The sequence below is a fragment of the Atta cephalotes genome (genome assembly GCF_000143395.1).
Source record: "Atta cephalotes unplaced genomic scaffold scaffold00017, whole genome shotgun sequence".
Lineage (NCBI taxonomy): Eukaryota > Metazoa > Arthropoda > Insecta > Hymenoptera > Formicidae > Atta > Atta cephalotes.
Window position 1 is genome coordinate 247,659 of NW_012130081.1, and position 18,067 is coordinate 265,725.

Below are 18,067 nucleotides of genomic sequence, written 5' to 3' on the forward strand. Positions count from 1 at the left end.
ATANANANANAAAATATATANAANANACTNTATATATATATATAATATATATATTATATATATATATATATATATATATATATATATATATATATATATATATGTATTCTTTGTGAATTTGTCTCAGAAATATAATTGTGATTATTTTTAACACAATCAACCTGAAATATTAATAATCTTTCTATATATTTTAACAAGAAATATCTTAAAACCTACAAAAAAGACTTACATTTAACGAATAAGTTAAACACATAATAGCTTATGTTGTATAATTATTTTGATCAATATATAATATTGCTAACATATATTACTAAGTTCGTAAGATATGCCAGATCATTCATCATTCCCGCCGCGCCCGCCACTTTTCCATTAGTCCAAATATTTCAGATGCAGCCGTTGTTAAAATATTAGAACGGAAACTATGCTGCGCGCAGAATTGCATATCACTTTCAATCGGAAACATTTCAACGTCAACTAAAACCCGAGGCAACCACACAATGGTATTTTTTTCACGAAGCCGCATTAAAAAAACGCGCACGTTAGCCCGTATTTCTCTGTTTTGATTTTGGCCGGTGGCGCGCGGTGTGCAAAGTGGACTTGAAAATAACCCCGCCACGAGAGAGAGACCACCCGATCTATTAATAGTTTACTGACATGAGTATCTTTGTCGACGGTTCGGCATCGACTACGGGCGATTCGGCCGCAAAATTCGCCGATATACAGTCGCGCGTGTGCACGTATGTCGTTGCCCGATTTCCGAAGAGACGTCGTCGTCGCGATGCAGCTGACACCTCTGTTCGTTGAAGCCTGCAATGGACGATTCTCGACACGGATGAATTAGGAACTGTCAGTTAAATACGAGAGAACGAAGATCGGATGAGAAGAAGAGCGAGAGGAAGAGGGTTCTGCGACGAAATGTCTATTCGGCGGACATGACTGTCGTTGGGAGACTCTCCAATTGCTCCGTCGAAATTTTTTGGCGTTCGTGTATAGCAGAAACTGGAAGGAACTTAAAACCACGTTTCGGGTGAATCTAAATAAAGAACTATGCAGCGTGGGGGCTGAGGCGGGGCGCGGCGCCTCGGAATATGTGAGAGAGTGAGTAAGAATGGTACAGCAAACCGCATGCAGTAACGAGACGAGCGCATCCCTCAATGAAGTACCGAACGGCAATCGCAGAGGAAGAACGTCCGGTCTCATCGACGATGTGGTAGCGCGTAGTGCTGTCGATGGTGAAACGATTTCTCTGACACGCAGTGGCGGCGGGGGTAACAGCGGCCGGTTTTCCCTGTTCAAGTGGTTCAAACGAAATAGAGATTCAACCGTGGAGAAACGACGGAAAACGAGTGCGAGGCCGGACGATGATGGCGTCGTCCGACGACGTAGTAGCATCTACTCCAGCGTAGATAGCGTAAATACCTTTTACAGTACTACCACAGTCCGCAGTTTCGCATTTCACACGGGAACTCTGGGCCGTTGCAACGTACTGTCTTTGGATATACTCAAGCAAGCAGCTGAAGTAGGTCCGTTCGCTGCCGGAGCCTCGAAAGTATACTTGGGTAACAAAGAAAACAAAGCGTCGTCGACCGCCGCCTGCACGTTACCAATTAATGTACACTCTAGGAGACAAGATATCACTGCCAGGTACTCTTTGCAGCCAACGACCTTCAGCTCATGTGGGAACTTCTTGACACCTGGAAAAGATTTATCGGATTCATCGAAAAGATTTGAGAGCGCGAGAGTCAATGGGTCGTCCACACGACGACGGGTCCACGTAAAAGGAAAACGGAAAGCACCCAATCCTCCCGATGCGGTGAAGATCGTGGAGGTCAATGTACGCGAAACACCGCCAAGGAACAGCAATAGACGCAAACGACGGGCGCCGCGACCTCCTGAGAAAGTGACTGTGGAACAGTCCAAGCTTGTCATCGATGGCGACGGCATGGAAGTAGAAGTGCGGAAGGATGTCGATGAAGGGAAATCGATCAGTAACGATACATTAATCCTTCAGGGTGGTATGCTGTTATCAAAAAAGGAAGTTTGTGGCAGCCCAAAAGCCGCGAAAAACAACAATAGCGACGCAGAAGCGTCCAACGTAACGGTCCTGCAAGAAAGAGCACAGAGTCCAATTAGTACTCTGAACATGCCTCGACCTTGGTATAAGCGTAGCGTATTCGAGCACTCTCGCGATTCTGGATCATCCAAAAGAGGCGCCGTCCTTCGCAGCTCTATGACATCCGCCGAAATGAAGGAGGAGTGTGTCGGAACAAGTATAAATTCTTCTCCAAGTTATTCCATTGATGCTTCCCTGTCAAGGCTAAACTTTTTTCATCGCGGCGAGCGGCAGAGTGACGAGAGGAAACGACAAGAGACTAAACGAAAATCCGGCTTGTCTATTCTAACGAACATCAGCGAGCTGGATAAAGAAGCGGCGGCGATCGTACAGGAAGAGCAGGCTCGAGCACGGGCGTCGATGTTGTTGAAGACGTCAAAATTTGCTGAAGATTTCGAAAAGAGGAATGACGTCAACGAAGAACTAGTTCAGGACATGGTCACCTCGGCGATTGAGAGTTCATCGCCTAGACGAGGCACGCGCGCGTTAATCTCAAAATTCAATGCCATCAGCAATATTACTAAAGTCACGGTCAATGCTAATTTCTTTGCTAAAAGGGATCAACCAGGTTATAAGTTCGATCGCGATGCAATAAGAAACGACAGATTCGAACAAATCGGAGATTGGAGGAATCAAAGATTCTCGGTGCAACAAGATCTCGCCCAAAGCGTTCGCGTTGATAAAGATATTTCCAGGTACTTCTTGCCGCAACAGAGATCATCGAAAAATAGAACTGAATCAACGAACGCCGATGTAAAGTCAGTAGACATCAAAGTTACTTCTAGCAAGGAACAAAATGATCAGCTGATGAAAGACGCATCCAATAGAATATCATTTTTACAAAGTCAACTCACTGCGAATCGCGAGAATGAGTCTTTAACTGCTCAGAAAGATATCACGTTTCCGGAAGAAAAGATTAGATCGCGGCAGGAAATTGCCAAAGAAACGAAGGACAAAGAATCGCCGAAATTGAACAATCTCGAAACAAGAAGAAAATTTCTACTTTCTCGTACCCGTAACTTACCTGAAAGTACAGAAACTGCGTTAGAAGTTCCCTTCAGAGAAAAGATGGAGGGAGAAAAGGAATTTTCGGACATTTTCAACGAGATCGACCGACAGCTGCGTTCTAGAGAATTCATCGAACGGAGACCAGTAGCCGAATCTGACAATGTCAGAGACAAAGTTTCAGGAGATGAAGCTGTATCGAGTAAAGTGACCAAAGTACTCGATATCCTTGTGGAAGCCGAGAAGGATGGTAAAACGAGATTGACGATACAGCCGGAAAGATCAATGCAAGACAAGGAAACGTTGCATTTGATTGATTCAGACCAGAAGGCGAAGTCCAGTAAGACAAAATTAACCACTCTCAATGTCGAGGACCCAATTACTGCGGATTTGAAGGAGATGCTGAAGGAGATGAAACACTCGTTACCAAAACGGCCCAAGTCGAAGAAGATTGTGTCAAATGATGTTCTCGAAAAGGTTGAGAAGCGCTCGCCCGTACCTACAAACAAGACCTCCTACATTGCTACGACGAGGATAGCGACAACGTCAAATGATTACGAGACAGATAAGCAAAAGGTATCCTCGTCAGCGCAAACTAGTGGAAACATCCGTAGATTAAATCAACCTTCCACTTCCGCCGAGCGACCGTCTACATCGGGATGGAAACATGAGAATGTACTCTACAAGACTTCTGGCAAGGGTTCGGTTCTTGTGAAGAATACTTTCCAATTGATACGACCACGCGATTTCGCCGAGATAGAAGCTATGAAGACCACGAAAGAAGTATACAAGGAAAACGCTTATGCCAATGTGATAGAACCATCGCTATACGCAAATACTCACGTTCTTCCCATATCGCCAAAACAACAACCAGATCCGACAACATCTAAAGATATTTTGCAAAATAATCATCCTGAAGAGCAATCCAATATTGCAGACGAGAGTAAGATCATGTTGAACAATGATGAGCTTACAAATGAAGGTAATTTCGCAGCTTATATTTGCTAAAATAATAGTTTTATTAAAAAATTATCTATTTCAGAACAAAATATCTATTTCAACTATTCGATTCAAATAAGAAAAATTAAGAAAAATGAAGAAATATACAAATAAATAATCTCTATTAAATTTAAAAGAAATCTACTTTTGAAATTTACTTTTGAAAGTTTCAAAAGAATAAATTTCTAATTAATTTTCTTTAATTTAATATTTTTTAAAAATAATTATAGAAAAAATTCTACAATATGGTTATTGTTGCAGACGATAATTCAACAGCGAGAAACATGAATACTCTAGCCATAAATCGATTACTGAGAAAACTGGAAGGAGCCATCGCGTCGGGTCATCATCAGCAAGCGGCGGGATTAGCGAAGGAATTGGCAAGACTCAAAATCCATTGTTCCGTGATTCGACAGCGTTCGGCGGCGCGTTTGAAGGATCAGTCGATTAAAGTCAATATGTATATCGAAGATAAACTCGCTCACCAAGGGCCCATACCACTTCAGGTAAGTAACCGATACTGACGGTTGCTCGATATGCAAACAAAACGTTTCATGGATCGGGCTGTGATAACAGCTGCCGACGAGAATGACGGTAGCCGAGCTGAAGACAAAGATACATACGGAGTTTGAGATACCCACGAACGTGCAGCGATGGATCATTGGGAAAAACTTGGCTGATCACGACGAAGCCACTCTCGTCGAGTTACACGCAGTGGATGGTTCACCAGTGTTTCTTTATCTCGTAGCACCCGGTAAATTTGATTCATTCGATTGAATATGATTTCTTAGTAAACAAAAATCTATTCCGGCATTTTTTATTTTAAAGTCCTTTATTCAAAACGTGAATATGAAAATTTATTTTTTAAATAATTATAAATATATTTATATAATTAATTATGAAATGAAATATTTTTATGCTATTTTTATTTAGTGATAAATTATGATATGCTGCAATATTGTAGATAGTGTTGCATTGCATATCGACAATGCAGCACAAGTGAACAAGCCACAGCCAGCAGAGAAAGTTCCTGAAGAATTGATACAAGATCCACCAATGGAAGTTTTACAGACGATCGAAGAAAAGCAAGAAACCAAAGAAGCAGATAAAATAATATCGATAACAAATGAACATGAGGTAATGCATCGACGTGCTATCTCAAATGTAATAGCGTTTTCCACTGAGAGAACTAGTGAGAGAACACTAGTAATGAATGCAACTTTATTATTCTACTGTGAAAACCAGTTCACATATTTTCAGTGTTTAATGTTCCACTGAAAAAACTTGCACTGAGTTCAATTTTTTCTCTAACCTTTGGAGACCAGTGCAAGTTGAAATTGAGATGTTCGTGCTAATAAAGTATAATATTACGTTATGATATGATATTACACTATTCTAATTAATGCCATTGTATTAGTTTTGATGTTTCTAATAATAGCTACGCAATGACATTTTGACATTTAAAACTCTTGAAATGTATAAAATTAATTTTTAAAAATGTTTTAAATAAATAAATAAGTAATTTAAGTTTGAACATAGTCGTATATATTTTTATGTGTTATAAAATGGATATCAATAAAATGGATGTCTTATGAGAGAGATATGTTCCACTGAACCGTATAAACCTGCACTATTACTACATTAGTTTTTATTAAAATATAGCACATGCTGGTGCCGCAGTCTTTTCTCAATGGAAAACGCTATTAGTTTCGTTTATTTAATTTATTAAATATTCACGGTGTTTTTAATTTTCATTGTTTATCTATTAGCTGCATATATTGATCAAAGATGAAGATATGTAATGTACGTTTTGTATGCTTATATACAACAATAGCAAGAAACAGCGGAGACGAACATGTCGGAAGACATCAAGATAGGACGATACGAGGAACTGATATCGTTGGAGAATTGGGATGTCATTCCAAATTCCGAGCCAATCGAGTGTCCAATATGCTTCGTTACATATGGTCCACGAGAAGGTGTAATTCTAAGGGATTGTTTACACATGTTCTGCAGGTAGAACCCTTTAATCTTCACATCCCAGCTTTAATTACTGTTTAATCCGTTAAGAACAGGAATCAATTTCAATAACTGTATTGTGCTTTTGCATAGGTGCTTCCCCTGTACAAAGATATAATCTACAATAGATCACTTTCGCTCATTGTAGCTGTTCACTAGAAATGCACGCAGTGAGAAATGACCATCAATAATTATACGTCGAATTGATGTCAAAATTATCATATCGTTGTCAATTCGCTATCAACTCAATGAGTCATTTCTCTCTGGAATCACCTGTATCGATTCTAATTTATCCTAGCGAAATGTATTTAGCTAGTTCTAGTGTCTAGATAGATATGTGTTACTCTGTTACATATTAAATTGTAATGCATCATAGATATATTTATCTGTTCTATAATAAGCATGCACATTACTAACGCGACAATAACGCTAGCATTTCCGCAAGACACACGAATATCCTAGATCTTATTATGTGGCAAATTTCACAAAAAGAACACGCGATGGTTCAATTATATTTTTCATTTGTTTATTTATTAATCAAGACTAACATGAATTACTTTCCGCGTATAAGGAATTTTCGTTGTATATTCAAAGGCCATGTATCGCCAATACGATTGCGTATTGCGAAGAAGCGGAAGTGAAATGTCCATACAGAGACTCTGACTATACGTGTGAATCAACCCTTCAAGAACGTGAGATCAAGGCGGTAAATTTTTGTTTAAGATTATCCGACCGAAGTTTTAATAAAGTTTGTGATGATTCTATTATTGTTTACACTTAGCTCGTCGAGCCGGAAATTTATCAGCAACATCTTGCGAAATCGATCACGCAAGCTGAGAACAATGCTGGAAACAAGGCTTTCCACTGCAAAACACCGGATTGTCCTGGTTGGTGCATTTATGATGACGACGTGAATAATTTTTTATGTCCTGTATGTGAAGCTAATAATTGTCTTACCTGTCAGGTGAGTGTTATTTATATCTATCGAAAAATGTAGAGACTTAGGAAAACCGAATAACAGAAATGTACGATGATATAAAAATATTACTGTTAATTGATATGCATGAAAATGATATGCAATATTAACAAACAGTACGTAATAAACTTCCACGTTTTATTTTCAATATTAAAGATATTATGTGTATAATGAATTTGAAAGGTTATTTTTAAAAATATATATGCGTGTAAATTCATAACAAGAAAAATCTTTCTTTGTATTGTTTTGTTTCTCATTTCAATAGTTTTTCATTTTATTGTTTCTCATTTTAATTACGAGTGCATAAAATATTGACACAACTACTGTTATTAAAATCGACATGATACTTAATTAAAAATAAATGTTTAAAAATTCTATATATCTTTTTTTTCTCGTAGTATATTCCAGTACAGAATGCATTTAGCAAAGCACATACTACTAAAATTAAATTCAGTAAATGTCAATTAAAAGTAACATAACATCAATATTATAATTTATATATAATTAATATTCAACATTGTCAATGTTATGTGTTACATAATATTTATATTGTGGAGTGTGAAATTATAACATTGATTCTACGTTATTTAGTATTTACAAATAACAGATCAATTTATAAAATAAATATACTCTCTAAAATTTTTATAGTGAGAATCTTAAAAAGTTTTACTTTGAAACTTCACTCTTAAAGATTGAAAAAAATTAAGTCACTCTTTTTCAAGACTCAATTTTCATATTTTGAGTGAGATTCTCCAAAGAAAGTAGATTTTTAAGATAAAATAAAAAGCATATAAATTTTGATTTCAAAGGTTGTTCATACTGGAAAGAATTGCAAACAATATCAGCAAGAATTACAACTTTCGAAAGAAACTGACCAGGAATCTAGAAGGACAACAGCAATGCTCAAAGAGATGGTCGATAGAGGAGAGGCACTTGCATGTCCTACATGTGCTGTTGTTCTTATGAAAAAATGGGGTTGCGACTGGTTAATTTGTTCCATGTGCAAAACGGAGATATGTTGGGTAACCAGAGGACCGCGTTGGGGTCCAGGAGTACGTATTAATTTATTTTCTGCATTAGAGACCTTATATAGATTCTAATGAGATTTGTTCAATATTAACAACATGTTTTATGATTTTATTGATCATATTCATTACTTGTTGCAGGGTAAAGGGGATACGTCCGGTGGTTGCAGATGTGGTGAAAATGGAGTTAAGTGTCATCCCCGTTGCAATTACTGCCACTAAAGAATTACAACTATAATAATAGACAAATAGAAAGTTTATGGTGACAATAAGATATTTCAGAAATGCTTTTATATTATATGCTTTCATATTGACACGATAATTCACAGACTCGATGAGACATGCGAAGATCTTTTATACGCACATTTAGTATAAGCTCGAATCCCGATGAATCAGTATGTAATAGAAATTATACGCTGCTTGCTCAATGATTATAATCTTATCGCGACACCGTCCTTGATAGGATTGAAAGATTCTAATAAAAAGAGGAATACACTTAATTTTATATCAATGTTTCTTATTTTTATCGCAAATACAAAGTGTAGGGAAATAAATCATACTTTACTTAAAGCTTTCGATAAATCTAATATATAATAAATTATCAATACAAGCAATTTTTTGCAATTATACAGGCACCGATTCTTCGTTCTCGTCGGAAGTTGTTTTATCTGTACCGATCTGTTTTAATCGAGCAATTAATGTGGACTGATGATGCGTGAGTTGCTGATTCAAGTTATTACCACCTGCACTTTGTAACACCTGAACAAGATGAATCCGCGTTGATGTAAGATCCATTTTACCGTATTTCAAAAAGTCCTTCTTACTCAGCACTTGTCCCTCTAGTACACCCGCTATACAAAAAAATAGATAAATTTAGTATCATTTATTTTAATGCTTTTTAAAATTACTTACCTAATAAAATAACTTGTGGAAACTTTTTAATAATTTTTTCAAAGCCAGCAACATTTATGTCAGAACCAAATACAATGCAGAATTGCGACGAATATAACGGCATTGTTGCCGTGTAAGGTGAATCCGTTAATGCTAATTTCATAATCTTATTGTTATATCGTTTGTAGTACATATTTAATTTTTTTAATGGAACTGCTAGCTCAAACGCATCCTCTGCTGTCATAGAATTCTGATGGCAAATGGCAATCATTTTGGAATTGTCAAACCAATTGCGGATCTCACGTGCTATTATTCTTTCATAAGGATTATATTCCATCTCTTTCTCCTCTTTCAAAGTTCTTGCTTTGTAACATAATTCTTCTAATTTCTTGTTTTCATTTTTGTTCGGGTAAAAAGGCGTCAAAAATTCGTTTACCAATGCTCTGAAATAATGCGGCTTTCTGGGTCTTTGTATATTAATTTTGCTTCGAAAACGTTTCTGCTGATAAAGGATTGTATTTGGAATAATCTGAAATGCTGAAACATATAATAAAGCAATATCGTTAAATTATTACAAAAAATTAACGAAAAAAGAAAGTCGATCAATTAAAAATTTATACCTACCACCATAATTTTTTTCTGATTTTTTTTGCAATATTTATCCTCAATGTTAATTGATGTTTTGTTATGAATTGAAGAGACTACCGGTACAGTTAAATCGATGAGAACGAAAATGTATTTGAACCGATTTAGCAAGAGAATTTCTCTTTTGGAACTATTAATTATTTAATTTCGGTGTCATATAAATTACATGTATAATGTTTATATCGTAGTAAGTACATGATCCGTATCAATTAAAGACAAGTACAAAATCATATATATATACAGAATTATTTACTTTCTTTTAATGATATAAGGCACTTTGGAACAGATCGTATATATATATATATAGATAAAATATATATTTATATATATGCAAAATGTGTATATATTTGCAGATGCGCGATAATGTGTATATATATATATATATATATTATTTACTTATGAAAATTTATTTTGCATATTTTCTTTGCATTTATGCGATGTAACTGATCCTGCCGCTGCAGTAATTACTAGTTTCGTGTCTCGCTTCTATGCTATCCCCAAAATTAAGTGATTTCCTATTTCTATTCAATCGAAGTATCGATCGAAGACCGTTTTTCTTTCGCTTATATCGGTCATCCAATGCTGAATTAAGAGAAGCTTGCTTTACATCTCCACGACTATTCGAAAAACCTTCTCGCTCGTCTTTATTATTGCTACCTGTAACTTCATCATGTACATCGTCTACGAGCCAATGTTTTTTTGGCGAAAGAAACTTATTATTGCATCCGGGTATAGTATACATATATTCCGATTGAGCAACATCAACAGATTTTTCATGGTGTCTCACATTGTTGTCGGCACTTGTATTTCCAACTAAGGCCCCTTTATTTGAATGTTTTTCAAAATTATTCGACTTGCTGCTCCTCTTCGAGTAATCTCCCAAATCGCTTGAGTGATTGCTTGTTTGGCTAGTTGATTTCTGATTGACTTGATCTGTGTTCTTATTTTCTCTATTTTCACGCAACTTTTTGTTTCTTTTATAAGTATCTGTGTTTTTAGCGTCGAGTGCTGCGTGTCGTTTCTCAGACATGCTCTGTCTGCCAAGAGCATCACGAGAAAACTTATTTGACGAAGAATTTAATTCTTCCAAAGATAACTGGCTGTCGTACGTAGGATCTCCGGAATATTGGCTATCTTTATCTTCGGCATTTCGTTTGGTGTCATTTCCTTGAGAGCTATCGTTGTTAGATTCTTCTAACAATACTGCTTCAACCCGATCATCGCGCGTTCCTATAATTTTCTTTACATTATTAATAGGTTCTATCCATGTCTTATTGGTAGCAAGACAATAACTTTCGTTTCTTAAACTACTCTTGCTATATTGCTCTGTTAGTCTATCAATGACTGGATTCCATGGCGAAGCTGTAACGCAAGATAATAATCCACCATTATCCAATACATCGGTTTGAGAATTTAAAGTATTTTTCTCCTTAACTATGCCATCATTCATTTTCGTAGAATCCGATATGTATATACTACTAACAGATTCTGGCTTACGGTGAGATTGTAAATTATCTACAGTATTTTTCTCATTTGTATCATATGATGATACCCTCCTAGCTATTATAAGATTAATCACACCAGTTACTGAGCTGTCTGTGTTGAGCATTGCCCTCCTTAAAGTCTCCATTGCTTCAGAATTAGATAATCCTAACAAAGATACGCCGTTAACTCTGAGCAATTGATCATTGGTCCGCAAACGACCGTCTCTGGATGCTGCACCTCCATGGATAACACTTTTTATAAAAATACCTAAATCCATGTTAGTGTTATCATCAGAACTGTTGGTTTTACCTTTAACACTAACACCTAAACCAGCCTTTTCGGAATCATGTACTGGTATATCTAAGTTCATTATCACACGATTCTTCCGTGGAGATAAAACAATATCTTCAGAAGACTTAATTGGTTTATATGTGCACTTTTCATAATTGTGAGTGCTCACTTTATCTTGTACATCATTCTTTTTCGCTGGTGATCTATTTAATGCATTCCAATATTTTGAATTATCCATTATTTCAGCAGTTGGGGGAGCAGATGTCGCAACACTCTGAGACTCTGGAATGTTTGAAGAAATTTCCTCTTGACGCGATACTACCATCCTTACTTTACCGCCAGCAGGAATACTTCTGAGCAATGACACGACTTCTGCTTGGCTTTTGCCCGTCATCTCCTTATTATTTACTTCTAACAATCTATCACCTGGTCTCAATCTGCCATCTTCTACCGCAGCACCTTTTGGTAATATATTTTTAATATATATAGGACAATGTCCTCCAGCAGGATTATCACGTGTGGTAACACTAAATCCTAAACCGTTACCTCCTTTTACTAATTCTATTTCTATCATCCGTCCAATTTTCCTAGTGTTCGCAGTCTGTAAAAGATTATAGTTGCTGCATTGAAGTCTCTTAATATTCTCATCACCTTCGGTTTTCTCCGATCCGCCACTGGTATTCCCATGGTTTTTATGCAAAGATTTTTCGTTCCTTGCTCTCTTCTTATGTTTAACAACGGAAATTTGTAGACAGGGATCATTCATACATGTTCTAAAAATATCTTGGACCTTTGGAAATGGTATATGCAACAAATTATGACCATTTATTTTTATAATATTATCATGTAAATCAATTTGTCCATCTCTGGCGATGCGACCATTTGGTTCGATACCTTCGACTCTAAGTCCTTGATCATTGCCTAATAAGTCGTAACATGGCACCACATGGAGCCCCAGTGGCCCTGCTTCATTTTTTATCACTATTTCTCGCACCTCTTGATTTCCAGATTCGATGTTATTGCCAAATTCATACGAAGCTTTAGAATCTTGACCTAAAGGTTCCCTACGTCGAGACTCTCTTGGTAGAGATTGAGCAGAATACGTTGTGAGAGAAGGTTCTCTTGTTGATAATGCGTGCATTGACAAACGCTTGGCACTTTCTCTCTTAATACTACTAGACACAGAGGAATGGATATCGATTGGATAAGCTTGCTCCTTGACATCTCTATGGAAGAAGTCAGGACTGTTGGTGCCAACCGAACTTGCACCATCTCCACCTACATGATTGACATCGGAGCTAGCAAAGTGAGCTACGATCTGCTCTCTATCATCGGCTACGTCACACAATCTGTCATCCGGATCCAACAAGCCACCTCCAGTCAACGAAGACAGACTATTAATGATCAAGGTGTTATCATTTTTGCCAGTGGCTTTTTTGTATCTCAGGATGGCCTCATGCATTAGATCCTTGACCAGTAAACTTCCATCTCCGCATGGGACCACCACCCTGACGTTGTCGAAGCACACGGTTACCTTCATGCTCGCTCCAATATCATATTATATGAAGAAATAAGCACGCGCAGATGTGTGCAAAGATATATATGCACAAGGAATTACGCACGACGATTTACGCGACAATGGCGAAATTGCGTAAAAAAAATATATGTCCATCGGCTCGTCACCGAGACGCTCGTGTGCCGTCGCACGTGTTCCGGAATGTAGCGTGTCGCGGAATTGATATGAGTAACGCGATTATCGCGTGCTACTCGAGTCGCACCTCTCCATATCTCCAAGTATGATTCACATACGTAGCGCGTCGGCACGTTGCGACCTTCAGTAATAGAGCAACTAATCCGTAAGTCGAATCACCGACACGATGGCTTAACGATAACGTCCGCGAGTATTGAAATCTTGGCAGGACAATCGATAAGGCGGCCGCGTACGCCCAACTTTATCGCGACATCAAATATGCGGAATAGACGCACTCGCCATTATAACATTTCATTCCACTGTTCCGTCGTAGTCTGCAATCGCCGAAACGACGGAATTGAATAAAATGGCGGCGCACATGACCACCACTACCCTCAGATACCACTAACGTGCCGAACGATTCCTCGATTCGAGAGCGACATGTAATCGTACTTGATAAATATCAGTATAGGTTATACGCACCTTTTTTCAGATACTGCGCCATTTCTGAGGAATGTTCTCACTCAGAGTCGTAATATTAATAAAAACAATAAGAAATTCGTTTTCCGTAAGTTACTGCGACATCATTTACATAGCACAGACTGAACAGAAATGGTTCTAGTCCACCGTTTCTTGTTCTTGCGACATAACTAATTGCGGATTGTTTATAGGCGCATTCGCAACGAGCGACAGGATTGCTCCGATTTTGTCCATTTAATAAAAAAGTAAGTATCTATAATATATAAATGATAGCAAGTAGTTCGCAACATTTTTTTTACGTCGATATACCTTATTAAATAATTCTAAAATACTTATTTTTTATTTAATCCGATTTCATTTTATCCGATTATCTTTTTTAATTAAAAAATATTAGAAAAATTCAATAACTTACAATGATTTATTTAACTAAGAGATCGACAAATGTATTAGGCTAACTTATATGAAGATGGCAAATTTAGAGGGATGGCATTTTTGAAAAGAATTTCTAACAAATTAGCAATTTACATTGATCTTATCATAGCATCGCAGGTGTCGTAAACGTACTTTAAAATTAATGCATCGGATTGTTGCATCGGTTGACTCAACTTGCGACTTGTGACGATACAACCTACGATACAACCAATGTAAATTCAGCTTGAACGGCTTGAATAAGGACAGGCCTATCCAATTCGATCTCCAGGAGCTTATTTTTTAACAAATACTTTGAATCTCAACGAATAAACTCAAAGAATAAATATCGCATACGAAAATAGCATTTCGTATACAATCGAGAATCAATTACAATCGAGAAACTGTCATTTTTTCGTATGTGAAAATTATTCGTATATGATCAAGAATAAGACTTCTCATCTAAAACATAAAGCTATCGACGCAAAAAATTCAATATGAGTAAGATTGCAAAGTATTAAGCTAAAATTGGAGAAGTCTAAATAAGGGCGATAACGATTTAATTGCATAGAGGCAGCATGAATCTTAATTCAGCCCTGTCTAACAAAGATTATTATTATCTTCACATAGCATATTTCATTCTTAAGATGTTTGAAAGCTATAAGATCCAGTTCTGTGAACGTTTTTAAGACTCTTCATGTTAAATTTAGTTTGTAACAAATAAGATTTTATTAACTCTAAAAAATAGTCCAAATTTGCCACCAATGATATTATATGTCCAATTATCCAGAATAAATAAAGTACTTTGTTTTTTGTATTAACATATATTTATCAAATGAGTTATTAAAATATATCAATTGGTAAATAAATATTCCACTAAGTTACAATAAAAAATATATATTTAATTTGGTGATAGGTGGGGGTAGATCATTGTCGTCATCAGGTAACAGTAGAGAGTGACGACTCATCGTACATCTGACCTATCTGAATCTTACTCCGTTTGAAACGTCAAACCATCGCAAAATTTCTAGTGTTTCACTCCGCAGTTTTTTCGTTACGTCATCAATATTGTTAGAGATTATAAGGAAACGAAATATACGAATATTCTCATATAATGAAGTGGTTTGCGGGAAGTATTAACGAGGCGGTTGCGACGTCAAAATCGAGGAAGGCAGTTTTCGTTGTATTCGTAGAAGGTATGTAATCCAAATTCTAGGTTAGATTTGACTCTAGTTTGATTCAACTCGATCCAACAATTACCTTTTTAATCTAATATATATAAATATATATAACGTATGAATACATGAAATATGTGAAGTACATAATGGACACTTCAACAAATCAGTCATATTTACATAAATTGAGACAGTTATATAGATTTTAGTATAATGTTCTTTTAGGCAAAGATGACACATCAATGCAACTTGCTCAAGCAATTGATGCTACAGAAGTCTCCTCCCGCTTAGAAGGAGAGCATTTTATAGCTATAAGATTAGAGAGTGGATCCGAAGCTTATAGATTCTTTGCGCAAATTTGTATCCTCTTATATAACATTTATATTATTCTATTTTAATATGAAATTTATCATATTATATAACATTTATCTTTCTGTTTTTAGTATTATTTATCACATTTTAAAATTTTCCTTAAATTTAACAATCAGATCAATTAGTACCAGTACCATCCTTATTTTTCATTGGAGAAAATGGTACACCACTGGAAATTATTGCTGGTAGTGCAACTGCATCTGAATTAGCATCCAAAATTGATAATGTACTTACGAAGGCAGGAAAGAGTAATAAACAATCTTCATTAAACTTGATTGATGCAGAACAAAAAGCTACAGCTGCCAGTAGCAGCAGTAATAACAATGTTATTGAGACTACATCTAATATAAATGATAATAATTCCAATCCAAATGCAGATTTAACTTCTGGTACAACAGAATCTGTTACACCAGTAGATAGTTCAAATAATGAAAACTATGTCACGGAAGATACAAAAGCAAAATCTGCAACTTCATTAAACACAGGGAATCAGGGACAAGACAATAATGAAGCATCAGCAAAAATAAATGTTGAAACTAAACAAGATAATCAAAATAAGGAATTGACAGCTGAGGTATGTGAATTTATTTTATCAAGGATATAATTTTTGACAAATTATATCTATCTCACATTTCTAGGAAAAGATTGAAAGAGCACGACAGTTAATTGAGCTCCAACGAAAACAACGACTAGACGAGGAACAGAAAAAGGAACGGGAACGTGAAATTGAACGGCGCAAGATGGGACGCGATGTGCAAAAAATGCGGCAAATGCAGCAAGAATTAGAAATAAAGCAAGCTCATGAAGAAAGAATGCGAGAAAAGGCTGCTGAGGCTGCAGCTCGTGAAAAAGTCAGGCAACAAATCGCTCAAGATAAACTAGAACGAAAACAAAAGGAACTTGCTCTACAGGTTAATATTATTTTAATCATTTTAATCATAATGATTTTTATATTTAGAATCAATTAAAAGTTTCTTTTATTTTCTTCAATAGCAACAAATACAACAACCACAGAATCAAGAACAACCTAAATATAATCCAACAACTAATAACGCCACAGTGACCAGAATTCAATTTAGATTGCCATCCGGCAATTCTCATACAGGACAATTTGAACCATCCGATACTTTGCGCACTTTACGCACCTACGTTACCGAAAATATTAATCTACCTTTCCGACAGTTCGCCATGTCGACATCATTTCCTAGAAGAGAATTGACTAATGAGGAAAATGACAAAACTCTGTTGGAATTAGAATTGGTTCCGACCGCCGTTATTTTAATTCTTCCTTTGAAAAATGTAAATAGAATATGATTTTCTTTCGTAAAGTATTATACTTTTAATTATATTCACACACTTTATATTTTCTTATATTTTTCCAGTCTAATGTCACGGCAGTGGTAACTTCAACTCAAGATGTTGGATACTTCTCACGCTTCATATGGTCCTTTTTTACACCTGTTATTCGTATTTACAATTACATAGTAGGTTATTTTTCCGGCACTAACGGAGACGCGAATCAAAGTGGCGATTCCAACAATGATTCCGTAGAAATGACAAACAACCCCGACAGAGCTATTTCACCAAATCGGCGAAATGTAGTTCAATCTTCGGGGTAGGTTTTTTTCAATAAACACATGTTAAACAGTCTTGCATACACAAACGTGATTATAAATGCATTTGCATTATATTTGAATATATTTAACAAAATTGTATATAAAATATGTAATTAATTTAATGTTTATTTCATGTATTAAATAAACATTCTATTCATGATACAGTTTGTTTAGAAGATACTTGGGTAATCAAGGAGGGACAACAATCAGAGCACAAGGGAATATACACAGACTACATTCAGGTGGGGATGATAATGATGAGAATAATACTTGGAACGGTAACTCTACGCAGCAAATGTAAAGGAACACAAATCTCGCTCCAGTCACAGCAAGGAATAGCAATCGCTATTCAATCAGTTACTATTCTCGTTATATAAATCGTTATGTTGTAATTAATATTCAACACTTCTTACTTTTTGTTGTATAACGCTAAAACTTATTTAACGCAATATTCTTTATTAATGCACAAGCATTAAGTTTTAACGAGCGAGTTCTATCATGGTAACATGTTTGTCAGTAGCATTGCAAGAATGAATATTTATTAATTAATATTTCACAATTAGCAATAATATGAATTATCTGGATTCTTATCGTAATATAACGTTTATTATAATGCTAAAATGTAACATCAATGCATTATAATAAATGATAATGTACATTTTATGAGAGAAAAGATCGTGGAAGTATTGAGCCACAAGTGATACATGGACCAAATGCGAAAAGGTTCGTAAAAACTAACGTGCAAAACACAAAAGTTTCGGGAATGTCTTGATTTTAGATATTTGAAATTTTAATGTCAGTTATTTTTATTATAAGAAAGAGAGAGAGAGAGAGAGAGAGAGAGAGAGAGAGAGAGAGAGAGAGAGAAGAGAGAGTA

General features: G+C 36.0%; 4 protein-coding genes across 4 annotated transcripts; 2 read left to right on the forward strand and 2 right to left on the reverse strand.

Moving 5' to 3' along the window:
• The first annotated feature begins 1,108 nt into the window (after positions 1 to 1,108).
• LOC105618461 lies at positions 1,109 to 8,359 on the forward strand. The gene is made up of 9 exons (XM_012199996.1): positions 1,109 to 4,100; positions 4,379 to 4,623; positions 4,694 to 4,871; positions 5,082 to 5,254; positions 5,952 to 6,133; positions 6,731 to 6,842; positions 6,918 to 7,100; positions 7,922 to 8,164; positions 8,279 to 8,359. Exons 1-9 carry the CDS (start codon positions 1,109 to 1,111, stop codon positions 8,357 to 8,359), a joined length of 4,389 nt encoding a protein of 1,462 aa, XP_012055386.1.
• A 274-nt stretch (positions 8,360 to 8,633) lies between these two features.
• LOC105618463 (39S ribosomal protein L10, mitochondrial) lies at positions 8,634 to 13,644 on the reverse strand. The gene is made up of 3 exons (XM_012199998.1): positions 13,623 to 13,644; positions 9,050 to 9,565; positions 8,634 to 8,988 (listed from the first exon to the last, which is right to left on the reverse strand). The coding sequence occupies exons 1-3, from the start codon at positions 13,642 to 13,644 to the stop codon at positions 8,762 to 8,764; spliced, it is 765 nt and encodes a 254-aa protein (XP_012055388.1). The 3' UTR covers positions 8,634 to 8,761.
• LOC105618462 (partitioning defective 3 homolog) lies at positions 10,104 to 12,989 on the reverse strand. The gene has a single exon (XM_012199997.1). The coding sequence runs from the start codon at positions 12,987 to 12,989 to the stop codon at positions 10,104 to 10,106; it is 2,886 nt and encodes a 961-aa protein (XP_012055387.1).
• A 1,497-nt stretch (positions 13,645 to 15,141) lies between the features above and the next one.
• On the forward strand, positions 15,142 to 17,491 carry LOC105618464 (UBX domain-containing protein 4). Its single transcript, XM_012199999.1, has 7 exons — positions 15,142 to 15,223; positions 15,428 to 15,562; positions 15,691 to 16,148; positions 16,213 to 16,485; positions 16,568 to 16,873; positions 16,957 to 17,189; positions 17,356 to 17,491. Exons 1-7 carry the CDS (start codon positions 15,142 to 15,144, stop codon positions 17,489 to 17,491), a joined length of 1,623 nt encoding a protein of 540 aa, XP_012055389.1.
• The last annotated feature ends 576 nt before the right edge of the window (positions 17,492 to 18,067 follow it).